The sequence below is a fragment of the Sciurus carolinensis genome, chromosome 5, assembly GCF_902686445.1.
Source record: "Sciurus carolinensis chromosome 5, mSciCar1.2, whole genome shotgun sequence".
Lineage (NCBI taxonomy): Eukaryota > Metazoa > Chordata > Mammalia > Rodentia > Sciuridae > Sciurus > Sciurus carolinensis.
The window spans coordinates 128,589,656-128,612,257 of record NC_062217.1 but is presented as its reverse complement, the minus strand read 5'-3'; the positions used below and the strand labels follow the sequence as shown (position 1 = coordinate 128,612,257).

At 52.6% G+C, this 22,602-nt stretch overlaps 1 protein-coding gene across 3 annotated transcripts in view; it reads left to right on the top strand.

The window, feature by feature from the left end:
* Nucleotides 1–22,602, top strand: part of Dlg5 (discs large MAGUK scaffold protein 5) — a 101,725-nt gene that overhangs the window by 58,854 nt on the left and 20,269 nt on the right. For 2 of the 3 annotated variants that reach the window (XM_047553015.1, XM_047553018.1), the window contains 15 exons: nucleotides 1,546–1,805; nucleotides 2,931–3,243; nucleotides 7,823–8,007; nucleotides 9,406–9,531; nucleotides 11,199–11,331; nucleotides 11,695–11,822; nucleotides 12,446–12,621; nucleotides 12,938–13,041; nucleotides 14,530–14,622; nucleotides 16,295–17,308; nucleotides 17,995–18,118; nucleotides 18,517–18,661; nucleotides 20,309–20,421; nucleotides 20,987–21,076; nucleotides 21,318–21,468. In XM_047553015.1, coding sequence (XP_047408971.1) covers nucleotides 1,546–1,805; nucleotides 2,931–3,243; nucleotides 7,823–8,007; nucleotides 9,406–9,531; nucleotides 11,199–11,331; nucleotides 11,695–11,822; nucleotides 12,446–12,621; nucleotides 12,938–13,041; nucleotides 14,530–14,622; nucleotides 16,295–17,308; nucleotides 17,995–18,118; nucleotides 18,517–18,661; nucleotides 20,309–20,421; nucleotides 20,987–21,076; nucleotides 21,318–21,468 — 3,155 coding nt within the window. The remainder of the gene's footprint in view (nucleotides 1–1,545; nucleotides 1,806–2,930; nucleotides 3,244–7,822; nucleotides 8,008–9,405; nucleotides 9,532–11,198; nucleotides 11,332–11,694; nucleotides 11,823–12,445; nucleotides 12,622–12,937; nucleotides 13,042–14,529; nucleotides 14,623–16,294; nucleotides 17,309–17,994; nucleotides 18,119–18,516; nucleotides 18,662–20,308; nucleotides 20,422–20,986; nucleotides 21,077–21,317; nucleotides 21,469–22,602) is intronic. The other variant, XM_047553017.1, reaches the window with a different exon arrangement.

The following is a 22,602-nucleotide window of genomic DNA, read 5'->3' as shown; positions in this document are numbered from 1 at the left end:
CCATGCTCGCAGGTCCTGGTTCTCTGGGCTGCAAAGATCTTGTGATAACTTAGCCCACGCACAACCAGCCAGGTGATTCCGGGGCTGTTGAGCTGTAGGCACTAAGCAAGCCTTTCCGGTTCTCTCCTGTCATTTGAGAAATAAGGAAACTGAAACCCACAGAGTTGGTGACTCACCAAGGGCTCGGGTCCCCTGAGGTACTCAGCAGAAGTCAGCAGGCCCCCCAACAGCCTCTTAACTCATCTCCCCCCGCCCTCTTGAATAGCATCCCAAGTGAACTTTAGCTTCTGTAATTCAGAGCACTATGCTCTCTTGCATTAAATTCCTCCATGGCTTCCCATTTTTTTCAGGCTGCGATCCTCATTGTGGGTCCTTCTCCAAGGCTCTGATTGAACCCACTCCCTGTTGTGAACTGGGTGACTGCAGCTATACTGCCCATTCCTTTTTGCTGTTCTTAGCACACATTTGCAGGTTCTGCCCCAGGGCCTTTGCATTTGCTCTCCCAGCAGCCAGGTGTGCTCTTGGCTGCTCTCCATTTGCGTCTGGACAGATGTCACCCTCTTAGAGAGGCATCTCCGGGCCTTAGCCCTCCTCACAGTCTTCTACTCTGCTGCTCAGAAGGCTCTTCATCCTGTTATCCTATTTTTTAAAAATTTTCTTAATAGCCCTTATCATGCTCAGAAGTTAATTTATTTGGTGTATGTGTCTATATCCTTGCATTAGGAGCAAAGGTCCATGGAGTACAGTCTCTTTCCGTCCTGCCTGGTGTCACCAGCACTTAGAACAGTACTGGACATTTTAGGTGTTGTTTTTTGGAGACCCCAACATGATCTCTGGATTCTGCGATTTGTGAGGAGGTCTCACAAGTGTGTAATCACGGTGGTAAAAATTCACAACCGTGGGACACAAAGCAAAATCAGCAAGGGGAGGAAAAGCTACGTGGGGCAAAGTCCAAAGGACGCAAGGTGCAAGTTTCCAAGAGTCCTCCCCAGTGCAGTGGCACCAGACACACTTCATTCCTCCAGCACAGAGTCGTGACAGCCCACGTCAAGAGGGGCCTCCGGGGCAGTCCACTGGACACCTAGGGCCTGGACTTTTCACTGGGGGCTGGTCACAAGTCTACCCACCGCTTAGCATGTACCAAAATGCTAGACTCCTGGAAGAAAGTAGGTGTTTAGCCCGAGCCACGTTGTTTGTGTAGTCTGGGCACCACAAGCCGCTCTTATCACGCAGGGAAAGATTTATATCAGCCTAGAGAAATGTTGCTGCTGTGGGTTCCCAGACGCCAGCCTGGAAGGAGCTAACCTTGCAGTAAGCCTTCCCGAGGTTGAGAGTCTCTGGACGGCTATGTTAACTTTTCTCTGCGTAACACTTAATAAATATCTGAGAACGAGGGAATCCGGATGAATCAGCCTAGCGTGGCTGCAGGGCCCGTAGGATCAGACGCCTCCAGCCTCCCGAAGGCCCCCCGTCCGAGCCTGACCCTCCCCGGGGAGATCTGTCCTGTCCACCCCGCCTCTCACGAGCACAACTCCCTCTGGCCAGGTGCTGAAGCACAACGGGTCATCGGAGATCCTCAACAAGCTGTACGACACGGCCATGGACAAGCTGGAGGGGGTCAAGAAGGACTATGACGCCCTGCGGAAGCGGTACAGTGAGAAAGTCGCCATCCACAACTCAGACCTGAGCCGCCTGGAGCAGCTGGGGGAGGAGAACCAGCGCCTGCTGAAGCAGACGGAGATGCTGACCCAGCAGAGGGACACTGCCATCCAGCTGCAGCACCAGTGTGCCCTCTCCCTGCGGAGGTAGGACCCAGCCAGAGGACCGACAGGGAAGAGAGCGGCCTGAGAGCCAGATGCATCTTCTCTGCCAGGCTCCCAGCCACGACCAGGGGGACGGCAGCTCAGGCTGGGGTGTCTTTTCAATCAACAAGTATTTCTGTCTAGGAAACTTTTTTTTTCTTTTTTTTGACCCTTACTGTGTCTTGGGAGTTATATTGTCTTCCTCCCAGCGGAACCACCTGGTGTGTTCTGAGCATCTGCCTCTTAGGTCTCCCCACAACCCTCTCCTTCTGTCAGTCTCTCACTTAACAAATGGGAAAGTTGATTTTTCAGGGCATTGTGTCTTCTAAAAATTTCATTTTCTGTTAAAGAATATCATCTTTAGAGATGAGACTCCCCTCCCAGGATTGCATAAAGCACATTCCTGTAGAACACTAGCTCTCTGGAGCACGCCTCGGTTTCACGCGGGTATAAGTGGGTTGGGGAGTTGCCGGGTTGAACGCAGACAGGTTTCTCTGCTGCAGGACTGGTCGGAGCTTTCGTTCTCCCAGGGAGGACCAAGGCGTAGAGGTCATCAGGGAACACGCCCAGGTGGTTTCTGATGGAGCCCCTTGCAGGATCACTGTTCTTTAAGAACACACTTTGGGAAATGCTACTCTAGGGCAGCAACTCTAATTCTCAGGCTGCCCGCATGGGAGGTGCACCCTGGCCTAGGTGGACTGAGCAAACCTCACGACCTTGGCCCCTTGCTTACAGTGCCAGGCCATATTATCCTTCTCTGTAAAATGAGGGGGTTGGAGCAAATCTTCATCAAGGCTTTTCTGTGTCCTTTGTTGGGATTCTGCCATTGTTTTGTTGTCGTTATTTTTTCAAAATAAGGTTGTTTGTGGAAGAATGCTCAGTTATTTGTAGTAAAGCCGAGGGCACACTGTCCTCAGTTCAACTTCCGGCATTCGTAAAATTTCCAGACCCATGGCACTGGTGCTCTGTGGCCATTCTCCCTTGGGGTGCAGAGAATGACCTGACCTCACCCCAAACTTCATGCTTGACTGTCCAGCACAGCGGAGCCGGCGGGAGGTAGCAGAGCAGCCTGACAGCTGACCAGGCAGGTGCCCGCCCCTCCCACACCCTGCCGCCTTCCTCCCCCAGGTTCGAGGCAATCCACCACGAGCTGAACAAGGCCACGGCCCAGAACAAGGACCTGCAGTGGGAGATGGAGCTGCTGCAGTCAGAGCTGACAGAGCTGAGGACCACGCAGGTCAGAACCGCCAAGGAGTCGGAGAAGTACAAGGAGGAGCGGGATGCCGTGTACAGCGAGTACAAGCTCATCATGAGCGAGCGCGACCAGGTCATCTCTGAGCTGGACAAGCTGCAGACCGAGGTGGAGCTGGCCGAATCCAAGCTCAAGAGCAGCACCTCTGAGAAGAAGGCGGCCAACGAGGAGATGGAGGCGCTGCGGCAGGTAGGCTGTTACTTGGCAAGAGAAGTGGGGCTGCGCGGCGCTCAGGGGACTGGATAGATGGGCTTCTGAGTGACAGTGGAGAGTTCTCACCATGGGCCTAAGTGCTGGTGGGGTTGTCAGACATGGCCTGGGTCCCTGCTGGGCTCAGGCTCAGTGTTCAGCTCTGATCTGGGATGCAGGGGAGAAATGGGAAGGGAGGTCCAACCACTGTCCTAGACATCGTGGAATAAAATCAGATGACACAGATGCCATCACACCCAAACCCGGTTTTGTGCTGAAAGTTAGAGAGATCTCAGACTTGCTTATTATGATGCAAAATCCCAAGCCCAAGTTCTTAGAACCATAGATCTGTTGGTCTCAGGGGTCAGAAGAGCACCCTGTGGGCACTGCTGACCAACACTACTCTTTCCCAGGTTGCTCCCGGCCGGGATGTGCTAGTAGGCTGAGCCCGGCCTCCTTCTAAAGCTCGCTCCCTGGGGGTGGTTCCTCTGGGGTTGGGGCACTGGAGTGTTCACTGGCACTGGGTCACTCAGCTCATCTCCTGAGTGAATGCCGTGGATTCTCCTCATCCTTCCCACCTGGCCGCCTCCATCCCCACCTCCACCTCAGCACTGATGCCCCTCCCCCTGAGGTCCGTTAAGCTCTGCCGGGGCGAGGACACCATTGGAGATTCCCTTCCCATTTTGTGAGTCAGTGTCGTGGCTCCGATTGATCTGGCCTGGTTATAACAGATCATGCCCCCTCACCCCAGGCTTCCTTACTGCCCTGATTAGGACCAGGGTGAATGCTGTGACACTGTTTTTGCAGGTAAAAATGGGCCAAATAGCAGTGGTTTCATACAAGGGGGCTGGGACCTGTGCAGACCATTAAGGTGAGAGCCAGTGTGAAGAGGAGTAGTTTATTTTTTATTTTTATTTTTTTGTGTGTGCTGGGGATGGAAACCAGGGCCTTATACCCTCTACCACTGAGTTACACTCTCAGCCGCTACTTTGATGACATTTTTGTAAAGAACATTATGCAAAGGAATTTTAATAAGCCTCAGATAATGCACTAGAACTCAGCAAGTGTCCTAGATAAGGACTCCTTTTCACATACTGGTATCTGAGCACCTAATTTTGAGTGAAATGTTGATATCAGATAAGAAAACCAAAATGGTGCAGAAGAAAAATCTGAAAAGACCTAGTCAGTTACCAGACGAGAAGGTCACAGAAGGTTGTTTACATACAACCTGTGATGGGACCCAAAGCCCACTTGAGTGGGCTTTTGGGATCATAGGAATGGCCTCTGAAGATCGTGGCAATGGAGGAGCTTGGTGAAGTATGAAGAGCACCCAAATCCAGCCCCGCCACCAGCACTCAGGTGTGCCCTTCAGCCGGTGCCTGCCCTGCACAGGAGGTGTTGGCTGGGCCTCAAGCCTGCCTGTCAGCTGAGGCAGGAATCCTTTCCAGGCATTGTTCCGAGTCAGCAGGCAGGAGATGACCAGAACCCCCTCCCCCTTCCAGAGCTGAAATCTCCAGTTCCATCTCCCCTTGCTGCTCTGGTTCCATGTACAGTATGGCTCCCTGCCACTCAGGGGAGGCCAGGTCTGTGGCCCCTGCCTTCCTGGCTTGGAGTGTGGATGGTAAGACGGCCTGGGGTCAGACCCCACCCTCCTCAGCAGCCCAACTGCTCTGGCTCTGTTTGCAAGATGTCTTGATTCTGCCCAGCCCAAGGAGTGGTGCTTTGTGTTTCTGGAATTGTGCTTTCCTTCACTCTGTCCCCCTCTCTCTTGGTGCTTCCCTCTCTGTTGTCCATGAGCACCGACAGGTCTGGGGGCCTCTGTTCTCTCCCAGTGCCCAGAGTGGGTCCGTCCTCAGGAGCTACTCTTACGAGGTCGCCCTCCCTGCCCTCAGCTGGCCGGGTCTAGTGAAGGCCATTGATTTTAGGAGGATGGAGGAACCACTGAGGTGCTGTGTGGCATCCTGTTGCCTCTGCAGAAGTTCCCCCCGGGTTTTAACACCCCCGCGCTCCACTGATAGAACACTGCCTCATAGAAGGGCCAGCACAGCCACTGTGGCTCACAGTTGCTTTTCTGTCCCTTGTAGCCCCCTCCTAATTCTGTTGTATATCCACCCACAAGTCCAGTTTGAGGAGCTGAGCTAGGCTCTGGAGGCTGAGCAGCATGATGGAGCTTCAGAAACTTGGGTGGGAAGCTCAAGAGACTGCCAGAATAAGAGCCAGCTGCCCACCTGGAGCTGTTTGTTCAAGGAGCAAAGCCACCACACCTACATCCCACCTTCTCTCTGGGACCTTTGAGTGGGCTCTGCCCCTGCTGTGGCTGGGGTGCAGCCTATGATTTTCCTCAGTGACTTCCTGCCTGGGCTGGCAAGTGTCTTGTGAAAAACAGCCCATCTCTTCTCCAAGTCCACTTAGTCCTAGGCAGTGCCTGTGAGGACTAAGGCCTGATGTTGGGGGCACAGGGTGGAGGAAGAAGCACTGGACTGAGACTGGGACCACTGTGCTGGGACCTGGAGCAGGTCATTGTCAGGATCCTGGGGTTTGTCATCAGCATCATCAAGAACTTGGACAAAGATCCTTCAGGTCCTTTTGCTCCAAACTCCTCTGTCCCTTTTAAGACGCCTCATTTCTCCCCACCCACTCTCTAAAACTCCTAAGGAAACTGGTGGGGAGTTCATTTTGGAGACCAGCAGTGCCGAGGGGCCTGTGGGAAGGAAGGGAGATGGGGGCGGGGGTGGGAAAAACCAAGCATAGTTTCCAGCATGGGCTTCTCTGTGTGTCGCCACCTCTGGTGCTCAGTTGAGATTACCATCCAGCACAAAATGGAAAAACTTACCAGGGAAAACAAATATTAATGTGAATCAAATATAAAACCATGCATACATTACCAAATTTTAAAACATGATTGTTAGATGTATTATTTATTATAAAAAATTCTTGACAGACTTAGTACAAATAGTTCCTTAATTTTTTAAGAGTTACATTTTTTTTTTTTTGCGGTACTGGGGATCGAACTCAGGGCCTTGTGCTTGCGAGGCGAGCACTCTACCAGCTGAGCTGTCTCCCCAGCCCAAGAGTTACATTTTTTTAATAGTAAACACTCGATACAGCACAAAAGTAGGGAAATAATGAAACTAAACTAATTTGCATTGATCTTGGGCCACGAGAGGTCTGAGCAGCGCATGCCACTGTGTTGCTCTTGAGTTACAACACACTTTTTGTCTAAACTTCCCTCCAGTTCCTGCTGGCTGTACATGAGCAATAAGGGTTAGTTGTGAACTGACTCCAGGCTTATGACCGGTTTCCATGGTCTCCTTCCTCCCTTAGCCTCCTGGTGAGAACCTCTGAGATCTTTCTAAACTTGTTTTGAGCAGGGGCTACATGGGTCCATGTGGAAGTGTCCTCCCTGTTCACCTTCCTAACATCCTGTCTCCGGGCAGAGAGCCCCCAGGAGCAGTGCCTCGAGGGACATGGTCCTGCTGCGCTTGTACAGAGAGCTGGAGTGCAGCCGTCCCTGCAGTAGACACTGCCTGCCTTGTCATTTGTCATCTCCCGCATTTTCTCTGGCTTATAGAGACACAGAGGGAGTGTCTGTGTGCAAACTTCGAAGAGTCTGATCTGAAATTTTATGGAGACTATAACTCTCTAGAGAGGTGTCAAGATACAAACACTCCATAGTTCTGCTTTTTAAAAGAACTTAGGTGCAGCCAGGCACAGTGGTGCACGCCTCTGATTCTAGTTACTTGGGAGGCTGAGGCAGGAGGATCACAAATTCGAAGCTAACTTTGGCAACTTAGACCCTGTCTCACCATAAAAAGCAGTAGAGGGCTGGGGATGGAGCTCAGTTGCCTCGCAAGCACACGGCCCCGAGTTCAATCCCCAGTACCACAAAAAAAAAAAAAAAAAAAAGCAGTAGAGATGTAGTTCAGCGTAGAGCACCCCTGGGTTCCATCCCCAGTACTAAAAAAAGCAAAAACCCAAAACTTAGATGCACAGTATTCACAAGCAAAAATGCTGGAATATTTCATTTTTTAAAAAAACTCAGCATGTACATTGTAGAAAGCAGCATTGCAGACATGGGGGCAGTGTGGAAGGAGAAGTTAAGACCAATCTCTGTCCCCTTCACTGCCTCACATCATCACACTTTGTCCCCAAAGCTCCCTTTTTAAAAATTTATTTTTTAATGGATGCACTGTATTTGTACATAAAAGTGGGACTCATTGTGACATATTCACACATGCACATGTTTTGAAATCTTGCGCGCTCTTTAGCATGTGGCAGTGGGCTGTTACATATAAGCCACAGGAATGGCAAAAGCACGCACGGGAGACATTCCACCCAGACTGCTGAGGCCACACCTGAGTAGGGTTCAGGCTTTTGTGGGGCTGTGAGTGTCTGGGTTGGCCCCCACCTAGTGTCACTTGCAGTCTAATCAGGTCCAGTGTAGGAGGGGAGTGTGCTGGACTTAGTCTTCCTTCCACCTGGCTGTCTAGAGGAGCAGTCCCACCCTGCACTCGGAGGAGGGGGCTTCCATTCCAGGAGTCTGAGCAGTCTCCCCCTGTGCCTGTCCCTCGTCCTCTAGATCAAAGACACAGTGACAATGGATGCTGGGAGAGCCAACAAGGAGGTGGAAATCCTTCGAAAGCAGTGCAAGGCTCTGTGCCAGGAGCTGAAGGAAGCCCTCCAGGAGGCAGATGTGGCCAAGTGCCGCCGGGATTGGGCCTTCCAGGAGCGGGACAAGATTGTGGCAGAGCGAGACAGCATCCGGTATGGGGCAGGCATGAGCTTGTGTTTCCCCAGAGCACACTAAGGTCTGTTGGGAAGGTCAGAATTGTACACCATATGTTCACGTAGGGTGACAGGAACCTGGGCTCCTCCCTTCTCACCCCTAGATGACATTCAGACCTTGCTCTTGGCGTCAGAGTTTTGCATTATGTCCCTCCTTCCTGTTTAACGTTACCCCAGACATCCTGAGTGTGTGCTGTGTCCAGGTAAGACGCCTGTGAAATGGCACAGGGCTGGCCACTCTGAGGGCTTCTCATGACAGTAGTGCATCAGAATGCATTCTTCCAGCATATTTACTGGACACCGCCTGTATGCCAGATCTTAGATGCTTGAGCATAGTGACCTTGAGGGAGGCTCCCAGGTGCATGTGATGCTCGTGAGGGGTTGAGCAGCCTGGAAGGGGAGCATCAGGGGAGGATGATGCATGGGTATGATGTCCCGGGCCTCAGCCAGGGCTGTTCTCAGGCATGCAGGGCACTTGTGGTATGAGGAGGTCTCTGAGAAAGTATGGCATTTGAGCTAGAACTTGAAGCTTGAGTGGGGTTCTTCCAGGTGATGAAGAGGGATGGATACTGGGGAGGGAGGACATCGAGGGTTTTCTGGAAGATCCCCTGAGGCTGTTTTGGCAAAGACCCATGGCCCTGGGGTCTGGTCAGAGGCCCTACCAGTGGAGAGCAGCCAGGTGCTCTGTGGGACAGAGAGGGAGTACTGAGGCCCAGTGGGGGTTCCCATCTGCTCCTTTTCTTACCTGAACCGCAGGTTTCTCCAGAGTACAGTTCTGAACTGGGGAAGGTTTGTCTCTGTGGAGAGGTGGGGCTCAGCCCTCTGGGCACATCCAGTTCTAGAGGTGGCCCCCCTGCTGACTGACTTGGGCTGTGGTCCCCTTTCCCAGAGTCCCACCGAGCTCACACTTTGCACCTGTGCAGAGCTCAGCTTCACAGAGATGTGTGAGGACCAAGTTCTGACCGAGTGGGCTCTCAGCCTGGGTGCAGGGTTGGGGTGGGTCTAGAAAGCTGGGCGTGCAGGTGGTTAAGGGATATGGGGTAAGTGCTGGAGACCAGGGAGCCTTCCAGGCAGCTGGCGTGCTTCACTGCAGAGTCCCTCCCCTCCCCAAGCCCGAGTTAGAATAAGTGAGCACCTGCAGACAGCGTTTCTTAGCCTCAGGCTCACCAAGCGGGGAGCAGAAGGAGCATAGGACACTGGGAACCCTGTGCCTGGTGACTGTGGCACTCTCCCCCCAGGTTCCTGAGCACTTCTGGGGTGAGGCATGTGCCCGTAGGTGTTTGGGAAGGGGGCTGCCAGGCTGTTTTCTGCTGACATAAGCCCTGCCTCCATCCCCCTGCCCCTCAAGGTCACCTTGCCCTCTGCCTTCCCTGCCAGGACACTGTGCGACAATCTTCGGCGGGAGCGGGACCGGGCAGTGAGTGAGCTGGCTGAGGCCCTGCGCAGCCTGGACGACACTCGGAAACAGAAGAATGACGTCAGCCGGGAGCTTAAGGAGCTCAAGTAGGCTTGGGTGGGCACGTTCTGTGACCATGACATCCCTGCTCCCTGCAGAGCACTGAACCCAGAGTACACTGGGCGGAGCTTGCCCCTGTGTGCAGGCTTTGCCGTCTGTTCCTTCACTCTGCCTCCCTTCGTCAATCTGTGAAATGGGTATTGGTGCCATCTCCCTCTTAGCAGTTATTGAGAATTCTAAGACCAGCACAGAAAGCCCAGCAGCCATGATAAGACCATGAAGATGGGTCAGCCTGTTTTTGTGATCTGTGGATGCATATTCGTAAGACTGGGGTGTCAGACACTCTCTCCTTGGCCACAGTACCCTCCCAGAGGGTCATTTAAACACTTGGTGGCTGCTAGCAGAGGATCGAAAATACCAAGTTCAGAGTTTAAAAATAGAAATTGACAGAGTCCAGTAACCAACATGCAATCTAGGACCAGACTCTTGTCTGGTGTGCCCTCATGGTGGCAGATAGAACAGTGTGCTGAGCCCTCAGTGCAGAGCCTTGGCTACACTGGCCTGGAAAGAGGCACTGGAGGCTGAGAAACCTTCTAGAACTTGCCAGTGAGAGCCCAGCCCAGCCATCCATGCAGACCTGGGAGCCCGCAGGACACAAAAACTGTTCACACGTACGCCAGGAGCTCAGTGGGTATCATGGATAAGCTGGAAAGATAGCCTGGGCCCAGATTTTAGAAAGGGCATCACTTGTAAGTCCCTGGGGGGACTTGATGAGGTTTCTGAGTCTTTTTTTCCCATTCTCTTTGCTAGGACTTCCTTAGAGCTAAAGTTTAAAATTTTGATGGGCTAATTTATTAATTTTTTTAAAACACTTACAATGATTTATGTCTAAGAACCCCTCATGCAGCCCTAGATCTCAAAAGTTATTCTCCTCTATCTTCCTTCTAAAAGTTTTATAGTTTTATGTTATACTTTGAATTTGTGATGTGTTTTGTGTTCATTTGTGTGTGAGGCAAAGGATTTAGTTGAAGTCCCTGTTTTCCGTCATGTCCTACTCTCTAGCTCCATTGATTCAGGACTGTCTTTTTTTTTTCCAAACCTTTATTTATTTTTATGTGATGCTGAGAATCGAACCCAGTGCCTCTGTTTTGCTAGCAAGTGCTCTACCGCTGAGCCACAACCCCAGTCCCCAGGACTGTCCTCTTCGTGAATTACTTCTACACTTTTGTATTTGTGTGGTGCCATTTCCATGTCCCTTGTTCTGGTCCGTTTATCTGTGTGTCTGTCTCCCTGTAGTACCATGTAGTCTTCGTCAGAGTTGGTTTACAGTGAATCTTAAGACCAGGTAGGGTGACTCCTCCCACTTGATTCTCCCATTTTCTCAAAGTGGCTTTAGCTGTTCTCATTCCTTTTCATGTGCATTTGAGAATAGTTTTTGTCTGTATCTACAAAAAGTCTTGATGGCGTTTTGACCTGAATTGCCTTAAACCTCTGGGTAAATTTTGGGAGAATCTGTCTTTTTAAGAAAGTCCCTGCGAAAGCCCTCTGATGACCCAGGAAGCCTTTATTGGACCTCCAGACTTGGAAGCTGGCGTGTAGTACAAGAAAGGATCCCCGGAGGCTTTCGTGACTGGCAGCCCTGGCTTGGAGTTGTGATGCAGGGGGCTGTTTTTGCCCTCCAACAGGCCATCGCCACCGCTCTCTCTGTTCACAGGGAGCAGATGGAATCCCAGCTGGAAAAGGAGGCCCGGTTCCGGCAACTGATGGCCCACAGCTCCCACGACTCGGCCATCGATACGGATTCCATGGAGTGGGAAACAGAAGTGGTGGAGTTTGAAAGGGAGACGGTGAGCCGCCTTGGGTGGCTCTTCTCCTCTGTTCTTCTTGTCGTGAAGACCAGGGATGGCCCTCTGGCAGTGTCTCCATTTTGCTGCTGCCATTTCGGAGGACCCGCTTTTTTTTCCTGGGGTGGGAATACATCCTTCCTTGGCAGCGGTCCAACCTGGGCTGCAGCAGTTAGTGTCCTTGTCTCATGGTGGTGCTGTCCCAGCACAGCAGAAGGAAAAGTGGAGCATGGGGAGGTGCTGGCAGGGTGCAGCTCCTCCTTGCCTTCCTCCTGGGGACAGAGTGAGTGTGGCTTGGGGTTGAAGAGCCAAATGTTTCTGCTCACTGCTTGGTAAAGTGTACTGCTGTTGCTGCTGTTCCTACAGGAGGATATTGACTTGAAGGCACTTGGGTTTGACATGGCAGAAGGTGTGAATGAGCCTTGTTTCCCGGGGGACTGTGGCATATTTGTCACTAAAGTGGACAAAGGAAGCATTGCTGATGGCCGCTTAAGGTAAGAGTCGAGTGGGTCTGGGCCCAACGCAAAGGACTCCCAGAGAGCCAGGTAACCCTGAAATGCATGGATCCCAGCTTCTGGGGATTCAGAGTCTCTCTGAGGCCTCGGGCTCAGCTGCTAAGATTGGGCTAAAAGGAAACTCTGCCTCTCAGTTGCCTCTGAATCTGGTTTCTCTCCAGTTACCAAGTGTCGTCTTTTGCTTCTCTGGGAGGCAAAGGGCTCAGGTGGGACGTGTTGAAGCCTAGGACTTGTGCCACATGCTCATTCCATGAGTTGTATTTACTAAGTACTGGTTTAAGCACTTGATGTAAATTAGCTGATTAATCTTTACAATCCTATGAAGTCGGTGCAATTGTTGTCCCTATTTTACAGATGAGGACACTGAGACACAGAGGAGCTAGGTCCCCCAGCTAGTAAGTGGCAGAGCCAGGATTTGAACTCAGGTTGTCTAGCTCCAGCATCTGCAAGTTACCCACTGTATGCTCCAGGAGGAGGAGCTCTTTCTGAATGTGAACACAGGGCAACTGCTTTTTGGCATTTGACGCCTGAATGGGAGTGGTGGGGTTACCCACAGGTCCCTGGGTCCACACGAGTGCTAATCTGCCTGTGCCCCTCCTCAGGGTCAATGACTGGCTGCTGAGAATCAACGATGTGGACCTCATCAACAAGGACAAGAAGCAGGCCATCAAGGCCCTCCTCCATGGAGAGGGGGCCATCAACATGGTCGTGCGGCGGAGGAAGTCCCTGGGTGGGAAAGTGGTCACACCCCTGCACATCAACCTCAGTGGACAGAAAGGTAGGGAGCCTGCAGACGAGGCCGGTGTCCTTTCTGATGGGTGGGGATTGCACGTTGCAGGAGCACATGATTTGCAGACTTGAGTTGATGCCATTTAAATGTAGCCTGTGTGCTTTCCTGGCAGGAGGTTGTCCGGGTCCTGAGTGTCTGATTCACCAGACTGGGCATGACTGAGTCCCCTTATGGGTGTGACCAGTTGGAGCTCTGTGTTGGGCAGGGTGCAGTCTGCTGACATCCCCTTTTATAAGTTTAGTTGACCAAGATGGGGTAGGGCACCCAGACCAGGGGTTGCCCACTGCTGTCCTGTGGCTTGCAGACAGTGGCATCAGTCTGGAGAGTGGAGTGTATGCTGCTGCTGTGGTACCTGGAAGCCCTGCTGCCAAAGAAGGGTCCCTCGCCGTGGGAGACAGGATTGTGGCGGTGAGTCTCTAGGATAGAGCCAGGCTATCTGCTGCTCCTAAACAGCTAGATTACGTATGGGCTGTTGGAGCAAGAAGTCATGAGCAGAGTATTTATATGTCCCTTATTCTTGGGCATTGCACTGTATAAAAATTAAAAAAAAAAAAAAATTATTCCACCTGATGGTGTCAAAATAGAACTACAGTAAATACTAGAAAATTATGAAATACAGAAAATGTCTAGGAAGGAAATAACAAATGTTTGTATTGCTACCACGTATAGATAATATCCGCTCCCCGCCCCCTTCCTGTGGTACTGGGGATTGAACCCAGGGACCCTTAACCACTGAGTTACATCCCTAGTCCTTTTTAATTTTTATTTTGAAAATAAAAGTTTCTCAGTAAGTTGAACATACGGGCCTTAGAACTTGGAATCCTCCTGCTTTAACCTCTCCTTCTCAGAAGTGGTTACAATTAACTTACCACTCCAGGATCATCACTCAGTTAAACTTTGGACTTTGAAATAGTTGTAGATTCATAAGAAGTTACCATGGGAATCCAGGGAGGTCTGGCCTGCCCTTACCCAGCTTCCCCTCCATCATAGCCAGTAAGTGGACTGTGGCACAGCAGGTGTGCCTGGTTTGTGGTTTTCTGATACGTCATTTTGTGTAACCACTGCCATCTTCAGATGCAGACTGGGGTCGTCACCCCAGAAGCCTCCCTTCTGTCACCCCTGTGCAGTCACGCCCCCCTCCGCCCCCGTATTCCTTTCCTCTGGCACCTGATTTGTCCTTCACTATAATTTTGTCATTTTGACGTCGTGTACGTGGAACCGATTAGGGAGTGACTTTGGGATGGCTTTTCTCACTCGACTTCGGGACTGTGAGGACCGTCAGGTGGTTGCACGTGCCAACAGTTTGTTCCTTGTCATTGCCGAGCAGGGGTTTCGCAGTTCGGCCATCTCCGGTCACATGTATACTTTGAGAAAAGGTTTGCGTGTGTCTCAGGGATGTGGACGGGCTCACGAGGGGGTCGAGGGCCGTTGATCACTGAGCAGTGGCAGTGCTTCATTGCACCTGGTGCTCTCTGACTTATGCTGGCTTTTCACGGCCTTGGTCTCAATTTTTGCCCCCACCCCCACCCCAGACATACGTGTGTCCGCTATTTCACACATGAAGGATGGAGCTGGGACGTTCTGAGACAGTGATCTGCCATCGCGTGGCGGGATGTTCCCCCGGGGTCTCTGGTGTTTTGGTCCCGGGAGGAAGGCGCCTTCCCTTGGAATGATGTGAAAGCGCGTGTTTCATTCGCTCAGAAGCCCCTTACCGACTCTGGGCCTCACTGGGAGGGGCTTTCACTCCTCCACCAGCTCCTGACTTTGGCACTTTGCAGAACCAGGCCTGCTGTCCACCACGGGTGGCACGTGGCTGACCCCTTGTCCTGGCAGCCCAAATTAGCAGGGCTGAGGCCTCCCTGCCAGGCGGCCTAACCAGCTCTCTGTTGGCCCTAGATCAACGGCATCGCACTGGACAACAAGTCCCTGAATGAATGTGAATCTCTGCTACGCAGTTGCCAGGACTCCTTGACCCTCTCCCTCCTGAAGGTAAGGGTCTTACAGCCAGTTCTGCTCTCACCACTGGGACGCTGGGCAAAGCCTTGGCTCCACACACTCAGCATAGTGCTCAGCATCATGGGGATCCTTGGAAAAAAGGCACCGACGTACAAAATACAGGGTGCGAATGAAGCCCGGCTGGATCCTGGTTGAAAAACAAAAACCATTTTGAGAACAGTGGGTACATTTGAATCTGGCTGGTTAATTAGATGACCTTACAGAATTATTACTTAGGTCTGATAATAGCATTGGAGTTATATAGGGAAATGACTTTATTTGAGGAGGTACAAACTGAAGTTGTTAGGAGGGAAATGTCAGGATATTCGAAGCTTATCTTTTCCAGTATTCTGCAACATCACCATAGTTAGAGACCTTAAAGACAACTTGGTAAAATATTGTTGAGTCCAGTTGGTGGGTTTGTGCTTATTTGTTATACTTCACTGTCAGTTTTTCTACTTGATTAAAGAGATTAGTCATAGAAAGTTAGGGAAAAAAATAGGCCTATTCATTTCATTAAGAGAAGTTTTCTAAATTACTCAATTATTTTCAAGTAATAGATGCTTTGGGTGACTGTTTTAGGTTGGTGCAGTGTCTCACTCAGTCAGTCAACCCCCACCCGAAGCACCTCCTGCTATTGGCATCTTGCATTAGTGTGGTACACTTGTTCTCATTGAGGGGCCGATGCTGATGCATTAGTGGAAACTTAATTGTGTAGTTTACATGAGGATTCACTTTTTTCCCCACCTTTGTGTGGTACGGGGGATTGGGCCCTGGCAATTGCACGTTAGGAAAACACTGCTGCTGAGCTCCCCCACAGCCTGAGGGTTCACTCTTGATGCAGTATATCATGTGGCTTTTGACAAATGTGTCCTACTGTGTATCCACTATGACAGTGTTATGCAGGATAGTTTCATTGGCCCTGCAAATCCCTGTGCTCTGCCTATTCGTGTCTCCCTTCTCAGTCCTCTGACAGGGATCCCTGTTCTGTCTCCAGACTCTTGCCCTTCCCAGAAGGTCATGTGGTTGGAGGCCTGCAGCAGGCAGCCTTTCCCCATGACCTTCTCCAATTAGTATATGCATTTTAGGTTCCTTCATGTCTTTTTTTTTTTTTTTTTACCCCCATATTAGGGATTGAACCAGGGTTACTCGGCCACTGAACAACATCCCCAGTGCTTTTTTGTATTTTACTTACAGACAGGATCTCCCTGAGTTGCTTAGGGCCTCACTGAGTTGCTGAGGCTGGCTTTGAACTCAAGATCCTCCTGCCTCAGCCTCCTGAGCTGCTGGGATTATAGGCATGCACCGCTGTACCCAGCCCCTTTATGTCTTCATGGCTCGACAGCTCACGTCCTTTTAGCGCTGATCAATATTCCATTGCCTGTGTTTTTCACGAGAGGTTTTTAGTTTGTGGAATATTGTGCGTCTGATCCAAGAAAGTGCTCAAAGTTGAGAGAACTCGATAGTTCTGTGTGTTTGAAGCGATGAGGGCCGTGAGAAAACTTCACCATTAAGGGCGACTTGCACATGTGTGTGCACCTGCGTGTGCCTGTGCGTCTCATCTGGGAGTGGGTGGCCCATCTGCTGTGCCCTGGGGGCGGTCATCAGTGGCAGCTGCAGGCCCTGCTGCCTCTCCTTTTTCTCACCCCTCCTCAACCCTGTTTAGGTTTTCCCTCAGAGCGCCTCGTGGAGCGGCCAGAACATCTTCGAAAACATCAAGGACTCTGATAAGATGCTGAGTCTTCGGACCCATGGCCTGGAGGTCCAGGCACATCACAAGCGCGGCTTGATGCAGCACCACAGCTCCACGCAGACGGAGCTCTTCTGTGTCGGGCTGGAAGACCGGAAGGAGCCGGGTCCCCCCGGAGGCAGCACCTCCTTTTTGCACAAACCGTTCCCTGGGGGTCCCTTTCCAGTCTCCCCCCAGACCTGTCCCAGCGCCTCCGAGCGCAGCCTGAGCTCCTTCCACTCCGATGCCTCTGGGGAGCGTAGCTACGGACTGGTGGACATGCGGAGCAGGCGGCCCCTGCTGTCCTTTGAGACTGAGGGGGGCCCCTGCGGGGTAGAGGCCCCTCTGGACACGGTGGATGCTGAGGGCGCCAACAGTGGTGGGACCTGGCCCAAGGCCGTGCTCGGCCCCACGGCAGGGCCGGAGAAGCTCTCCGTTTACAAGAAGCCAAAGCAAAGAAAGTCTATCTTTGACCCAAACACTTTCAAACGTCCCCAGACACCCCCCAAAATAGACTATTTACTCCCAGGCCCTGGGCCTGCTCACTCCCCCCAGCCCTCCAAGAGGATGGGGCCTCTGACACCCCCAAAGCCCCCCAGGAGAAGTGACTCCATCAAGTTCCAGCACAGACTGGAAACCAGTTCTGAGTCGGAGGCCACACTGGTGGGCAGCTCGCCATCTACCAGCCCACCAGGCGCCCCTGCCCCGGACTCTGGCCTCGGGGAACCCATGCATGCATCACCCCCTCGCAAGGCCAGGGTCCGCATTGCCTCCAGCTACCACCCCGAAGGGGACGGGGACTCCTCCTACCTGCCAGCCAAGAAGTCCTGTGACGAGGACCTCACTTCCCAGAAGGCGGAAGAGCTGGGGCAGAAGCGCCGCCGGCCTAAGTCTGCGCCCAGTTTTCGGCCCAAGCTTGCTCCGGTAGTGATCCCTGCTCAGTTCCTGGAGGTAGAGCTCAGCCCTGGGGGTGGGCGGGGAGTGGCCCAGCACTGGTGTCCCCGTGGTGTTGGACTGGCTCTTTCACTGTTGTCACCCGGGGGAGTGGGCTGGGGTGGAGGGCAGCAGGCCCCGCTGGGAAGGGGACGTGGGGAGCGCGCTCTAATGGAACCGTGAGGCCACAGAGAACACTCGCGTAGACGTAGCATTTGGTGTACCTTTTTAGTAAGACGTCTTTGCGCTTGTACCACAAAGTCGGGTGACACAGACTTGCCCGTGAAGGGTTTGAAGAAATGAGCGGCACATGTGAGACTGTTAACAGGCAGCAGGGTGGTCTCGTTGTGCGTGCTGTAGTTGTTTCTAGAAGGGAGGATTGCTGGAAGCCAGGACCGCCGGAGGCACCAGTGCCTGCTGAGTTACGCAGTTGCTGAAGCCGGGTGCCTGCCCACCCACTCACTTTCCACTCCCAGATTCTTTTTACTGGAAAGGACAGAGATTCTTCCTTTGCAGTTGTCTCCAGAGATAGTGAAGGAAGCCCTTCCCTTCTGGGCGTGTGAGGCAAAGTGAGTGGGTGGTGACTTTGTCCTACTGCTGACCTTCTGGGCCGGAGTGGAAGGAGCTTGTGCCTGGGGGACAGAGGTTGGCTTGCGAACATACCCACCGTCTCCAGAAAATACAGCTTGTACTTTGTTCTACAGGAGCAGAAGTGCATCCCAGCTAGTGGAGAGCTGTCCCCAGAGGTCCAGGAGTGGTCCCCTTACTCACCAGGGCATTCCAGCCGGCACGGAAACCCCCCACTCTACCCCAACAGGCCGTCTGTGGGTGAGTGGGCCGGACAGGGGCTGGGAAGAGGGTCAGTGTGGACTCAGATGCATGGCCTCCAGGGAGAGGGGAGGCCCAGAGACTCAGGAGTTGCTGCCCTGTCTCGATAGGTGGGTCTCGCCTCCACGTCATAGCCTAGTCGTCAGTGCACTTTTCCCTGTGGCAGCCTGGGCATTGTGCAAGAGGGCTCTCCCTTCTTACAGGTGGGGCAAGTCCAGTTGCCACAGCCACTTAGCAAATTGGTGGTTTCCCTATAATACTGTTCTTTTCCCAAACAGGAGTGTGACCACCACACTGGTGGACAGGATAGGGCTTGGGCAAGCCTAGGGCTGTCCAGGCAGGTGCTTTGAGGGGGCCGGCACTTTGGGGGCCATTGTTCTTACTCAGCTCATTTCTAGGCACTGTTCCCCGGAGCATGACCCCCAGCACTGCTGTGAGCTCCATCCTGCGGAACCCCATCTATACTGTGCGTAGCCACAGGGTTGGCCCTTGCAGCTCTCCGCCTGTGTCCCAAGATGCCGGCCCCCAGGGCTTGCCTCCCAGGTATGCAAAGGCACCTGACCCTTCCCTTGCCCTAGCTCACTGGTGCCACAGATGCAGAGAGGCTTCCTGGGCTAGCTGGGAGCTAGGAACAGGCCGTGTGGAGCAGCACTAGCACTAAGGGAGAGGGAACTAGGAGCTCCTCTGTGAGTTCACCAGCGTGGATTCTCAAAAGGCAATAGTGACAGTACTTCACGTCCCAGTTGCTATGCTCGGACCTTCAGCCACACCTTCCCTCACCACACAGCAGCCTTCTGAGCTCAGTGCTATTATATTGCCTCCACTGTAGAGATGAGCGCTTTTAAAAGTGGAGGGGGGGAAGATTGTCAGGGATCATTTTGGTATTTCGGTGTTAGAAAACTTTCTTGGGTTATGTAAAGCACTGATGAATTTGTTATTAACAGGAAATAGTTTTTTTAAAGAGTGAGTGGGCCGAGTCAAGATCACTCTTATTCATTTGGCACATTTTTATTGAGTACCTTTTATGTTCTGAGAACTGAACTGGTTCTGAGGGGAGACCATTGGTGGACCATGGAGATGAGCTTCCTACTTGTGGGGTGCTTTTGTTCAAGTGTGGGAGGCAGATAAAACTGTATGCAGTACGTTGAACTGGTGCTGAGTGGCTCTGAAGACAGTAAGACGGGGGACAGGTTGGAGTATGACTGAGAAGATGCTGGCCCGTACATTGAGTGGTCAGGGAGGGCCCCTTGGCAGAAGGGCAGCTCCTGTGACCAGAAGGATGAAAAGAAGCCAGCTGCACAAAATAGGTGGGGCATCCGGGCAGAAGAGTCCTGGATGCTGAGGCCCCAACTCCTGGAAGCAGTAGGGTGGGAACTTGGCCTGTGGGCAGTGACTCAGGAGGGGACCCCAGGTTGTCCAGCACAGAACCTGTAGGACCTGCAGCCATAATAAAGGGTTGGAGTTTCTTTTCCCTCATATTTTTTTTTTTTAATCCCTTCAGTACCAGGGATTGAACCCAGGACCTTGCGCAGGCAGGAAGTGCTCTAACCGAGCTACATCTCAAAGCCCTTTTTATTTGTTATTTTGAGACGTGGTCTCACTAAGCTGCCCAGGCTGCCCTCAAACTAGTGATCCCCCCATCTCAGCCTCCTAAGTAACTGGGAGCATACACAGCCATCGCAGCCTGGCTAAGAGCTGGGGTTTTATTCGGAGTACGGTGGAGACCACAGGAGGATTTTAAGCAGGAAGGTGGTATCTCTGCACATAGTCAGGAAAGACACTGTGGGAAGCTGACTGCAGGGCCTGATGTGGGCGAGCCTGGACTCTCTGCCACCCACCCGCTGTGAGCGAGGCTTGCAGTGCCCTCCCCGAGGTACTTGGTGCCCGTGCAGCCTCTCCCTGCCCGTCTTTCTGGGCTGGCCTGGGCTGCAGAGCCTGTTCTCCTTCTAGCAGTCCCTTCCTTCCAGTGAGCCAGATCTGTCCCTGCTGTTGACCTGGATGTGACTCTGGCTTGCCCTGTGCCTGTGGTGCCCCCTCCTGCTTGAAGGCCCTCTTGGATGCCACCTCTGAGAAGTGGGGCAGTCGGCTGTCCTGGGTCTGTGGTGAGAGAGGCCTAGGCAGTCGCTGTTTATCCCCAGTGACCACCTGTGGTCCTGGTCCTCACAAACCTCCGCTCTGGTTCTCTCCCAGTGTCCAGCACCAGGGCCGCCTGAGCCTAGACCTCAGCCACAGGGCCAGCGGTGACTACGCTGAGATGAGAGCGTCCCACGGGTCCAACTCGCTGCCCTCCAGCGCCCGCCTCGGTAACTGCTGCTTGGACCCTGGTTTGCAGTGGGCACCTGCATCGTAATGCCCGGATCTCCTGGCGGTCTGCCCACAGGAGCTCCTCTCTCTCCTAAGGCGGAGCGTGGCTCCTCCTTCCTTGGAGGGCCGAGGCCCTTTGCCCGCAGCCTGCCTTGGTGGCCTCTTGGATCCTTGTTTCCTCCTCCTGAGCTTGTTGGCTGTCCTGGGGTGTTTGTATGGCTCCTCACTTAAGAACAGTATCACCCAGAGGAGAGGCTCATATGGCCTTTTAGGAGACCATGGGGGAATCTTTGGTGTTGGGGGAGCAGACAGAGCAGCTGCCTGTATCACAGGGGGTACTGTTGAAGCTTGGGTGCTCCTGTTCTGGAGACTCCAGGCCTGCCCGGTTCTGCCAGTACTATAGACCCCAGTGTCTGTTTCTTGAGACTGCTCCACATCCAGGCTCCCTCAGGGTGGCGAGGCAGGCCTGACTTTGCGTGCTACCATCCTGACTGCCAAGCCACATGAGGGCGTGGGGGTGGTGTCAAATCACAAGGCCTGATGGCCTGTCTGCTTTTGGAACAGGGTCTTCGAGTAACTTGCAGTTCAAGGCAGAACGCATTAAGATCCCATTAACGCCCAGGTACCCTCGCTCTGTCATGGGCTCTGACAGAGGTAAGAACTTGTGGGCTCACCGTCCCCCTGCTCATCCCACTGCCTGGCTTTGTCCTCACCGGGGTTCCCTGGGTGAAGCTGGTAGTTTGCTGGTCCCTTTAGTCTGTGGGTGGAGGCGTCCTGAGCCCAGGCCAGGCCTGGTGCTGTGGGTGGTAGGCAGCTGCAGCCCAGCATCTGACCAGGAATGTGCCCTGCAATTGACATGGGGCCCCGTGTCCTTGCTTCTCTCCCCTCTTGTCAGGTTCATTGTCACATTCCGAATGCAGCACTCCTCCTCAGTCACCCCTCAACATCGACACCCTGTCCACCTGTAGCCAGTCCCAGACCTCAGCCTCCACGTTGCCCAGAATTGCTGTCAACCCCGCATCCCTCGGGGAGCGGAGAAAGGACAGGTGAGTGTGCATGGGCACCCGTGGCCTGGGTGAAGCAGTGGGTGATGGCACGCGTGGATAGCGAGCCAGGGCTGGGCTGCAGGGCAGGGCGGGGCTTGCTGGCAGAAGTAGCAGGTGTTGGCAAGTTCTGCTTTGATCTGATCCAGGTCTCGGCCAATCTAGTTTCGGTCACCTGTGTGCCTTGTTCCAGTGAGTCACTACTATTTTCTGTGGGGCACTCGTGCAAGAACTGTGGCCCAGCCTGGCCCCAGCTGGGAGGTGGTGCATGTGTCACCTGCAGCCAAGCATTCCCTCAGCACCCTCCTGCTCACAGGAGCCAGGGACTGCCCCAGGAGAGGGGAAAGTATGCGTGTTCCTGCCCTCCGGTGCTGTCGTGTAATTAACGAGCTTTAACACACGTGTGCTGGCTGAGCAACATACTAATTAAACATCTTCTCTCTTTCCTGATTCTGAAGTTCACAGTCATAGACTCAGTATTGAAACTCAAGAGTTAGAAAAGTAGAAGAAAAATATTACATGTAGTCTCTCCAAACAGAAATTCACTCACGTCACTCAACACACACACACACACACACACACACACACACACACTCTTTTAATGCATGTTTTATTATTTGTCATTTTATATACATGATAATATCTCTTAGTATTATTTTTGTTTCTTCTTTTTGTGTGGTGCTGGGGCTCGGACCAGGGCCTGCCTTGTGCTAGGCCCGTACTCTACCACTGAGCTACATCCCCAGCCCTGACATTATATTTTAAGTGATTTATAGTATCATAAGTATAATTTAACCTGTTTTAAGAAGCAACTTTGTGGTTCCAAGAAAACCTGTGTGCATAGAATGTAAAATTTAAACCGTTCAGAAAATGAAGAAATAAAGATCACCTCAGATCGCCACACTCATTCTTTGGCAAGGCCCTCCATAGAAATCTGCGTACGTGTAGACGTAAACGTGTGGGGGCGGCTCCCCATGGCATTGTCCCATCTGCCTTTGCACTCCATGGTGCGTCCCTGCTGCTTTGGGCAGGGTCATTTGTAGGGGCTTTTACATGGCCCACATGAGTCGGGTACCTGCCCTTCTATGCAGATACATGTTTTGTGTGGAGGTATAGCAGAGGACAGGGTAGTCACAG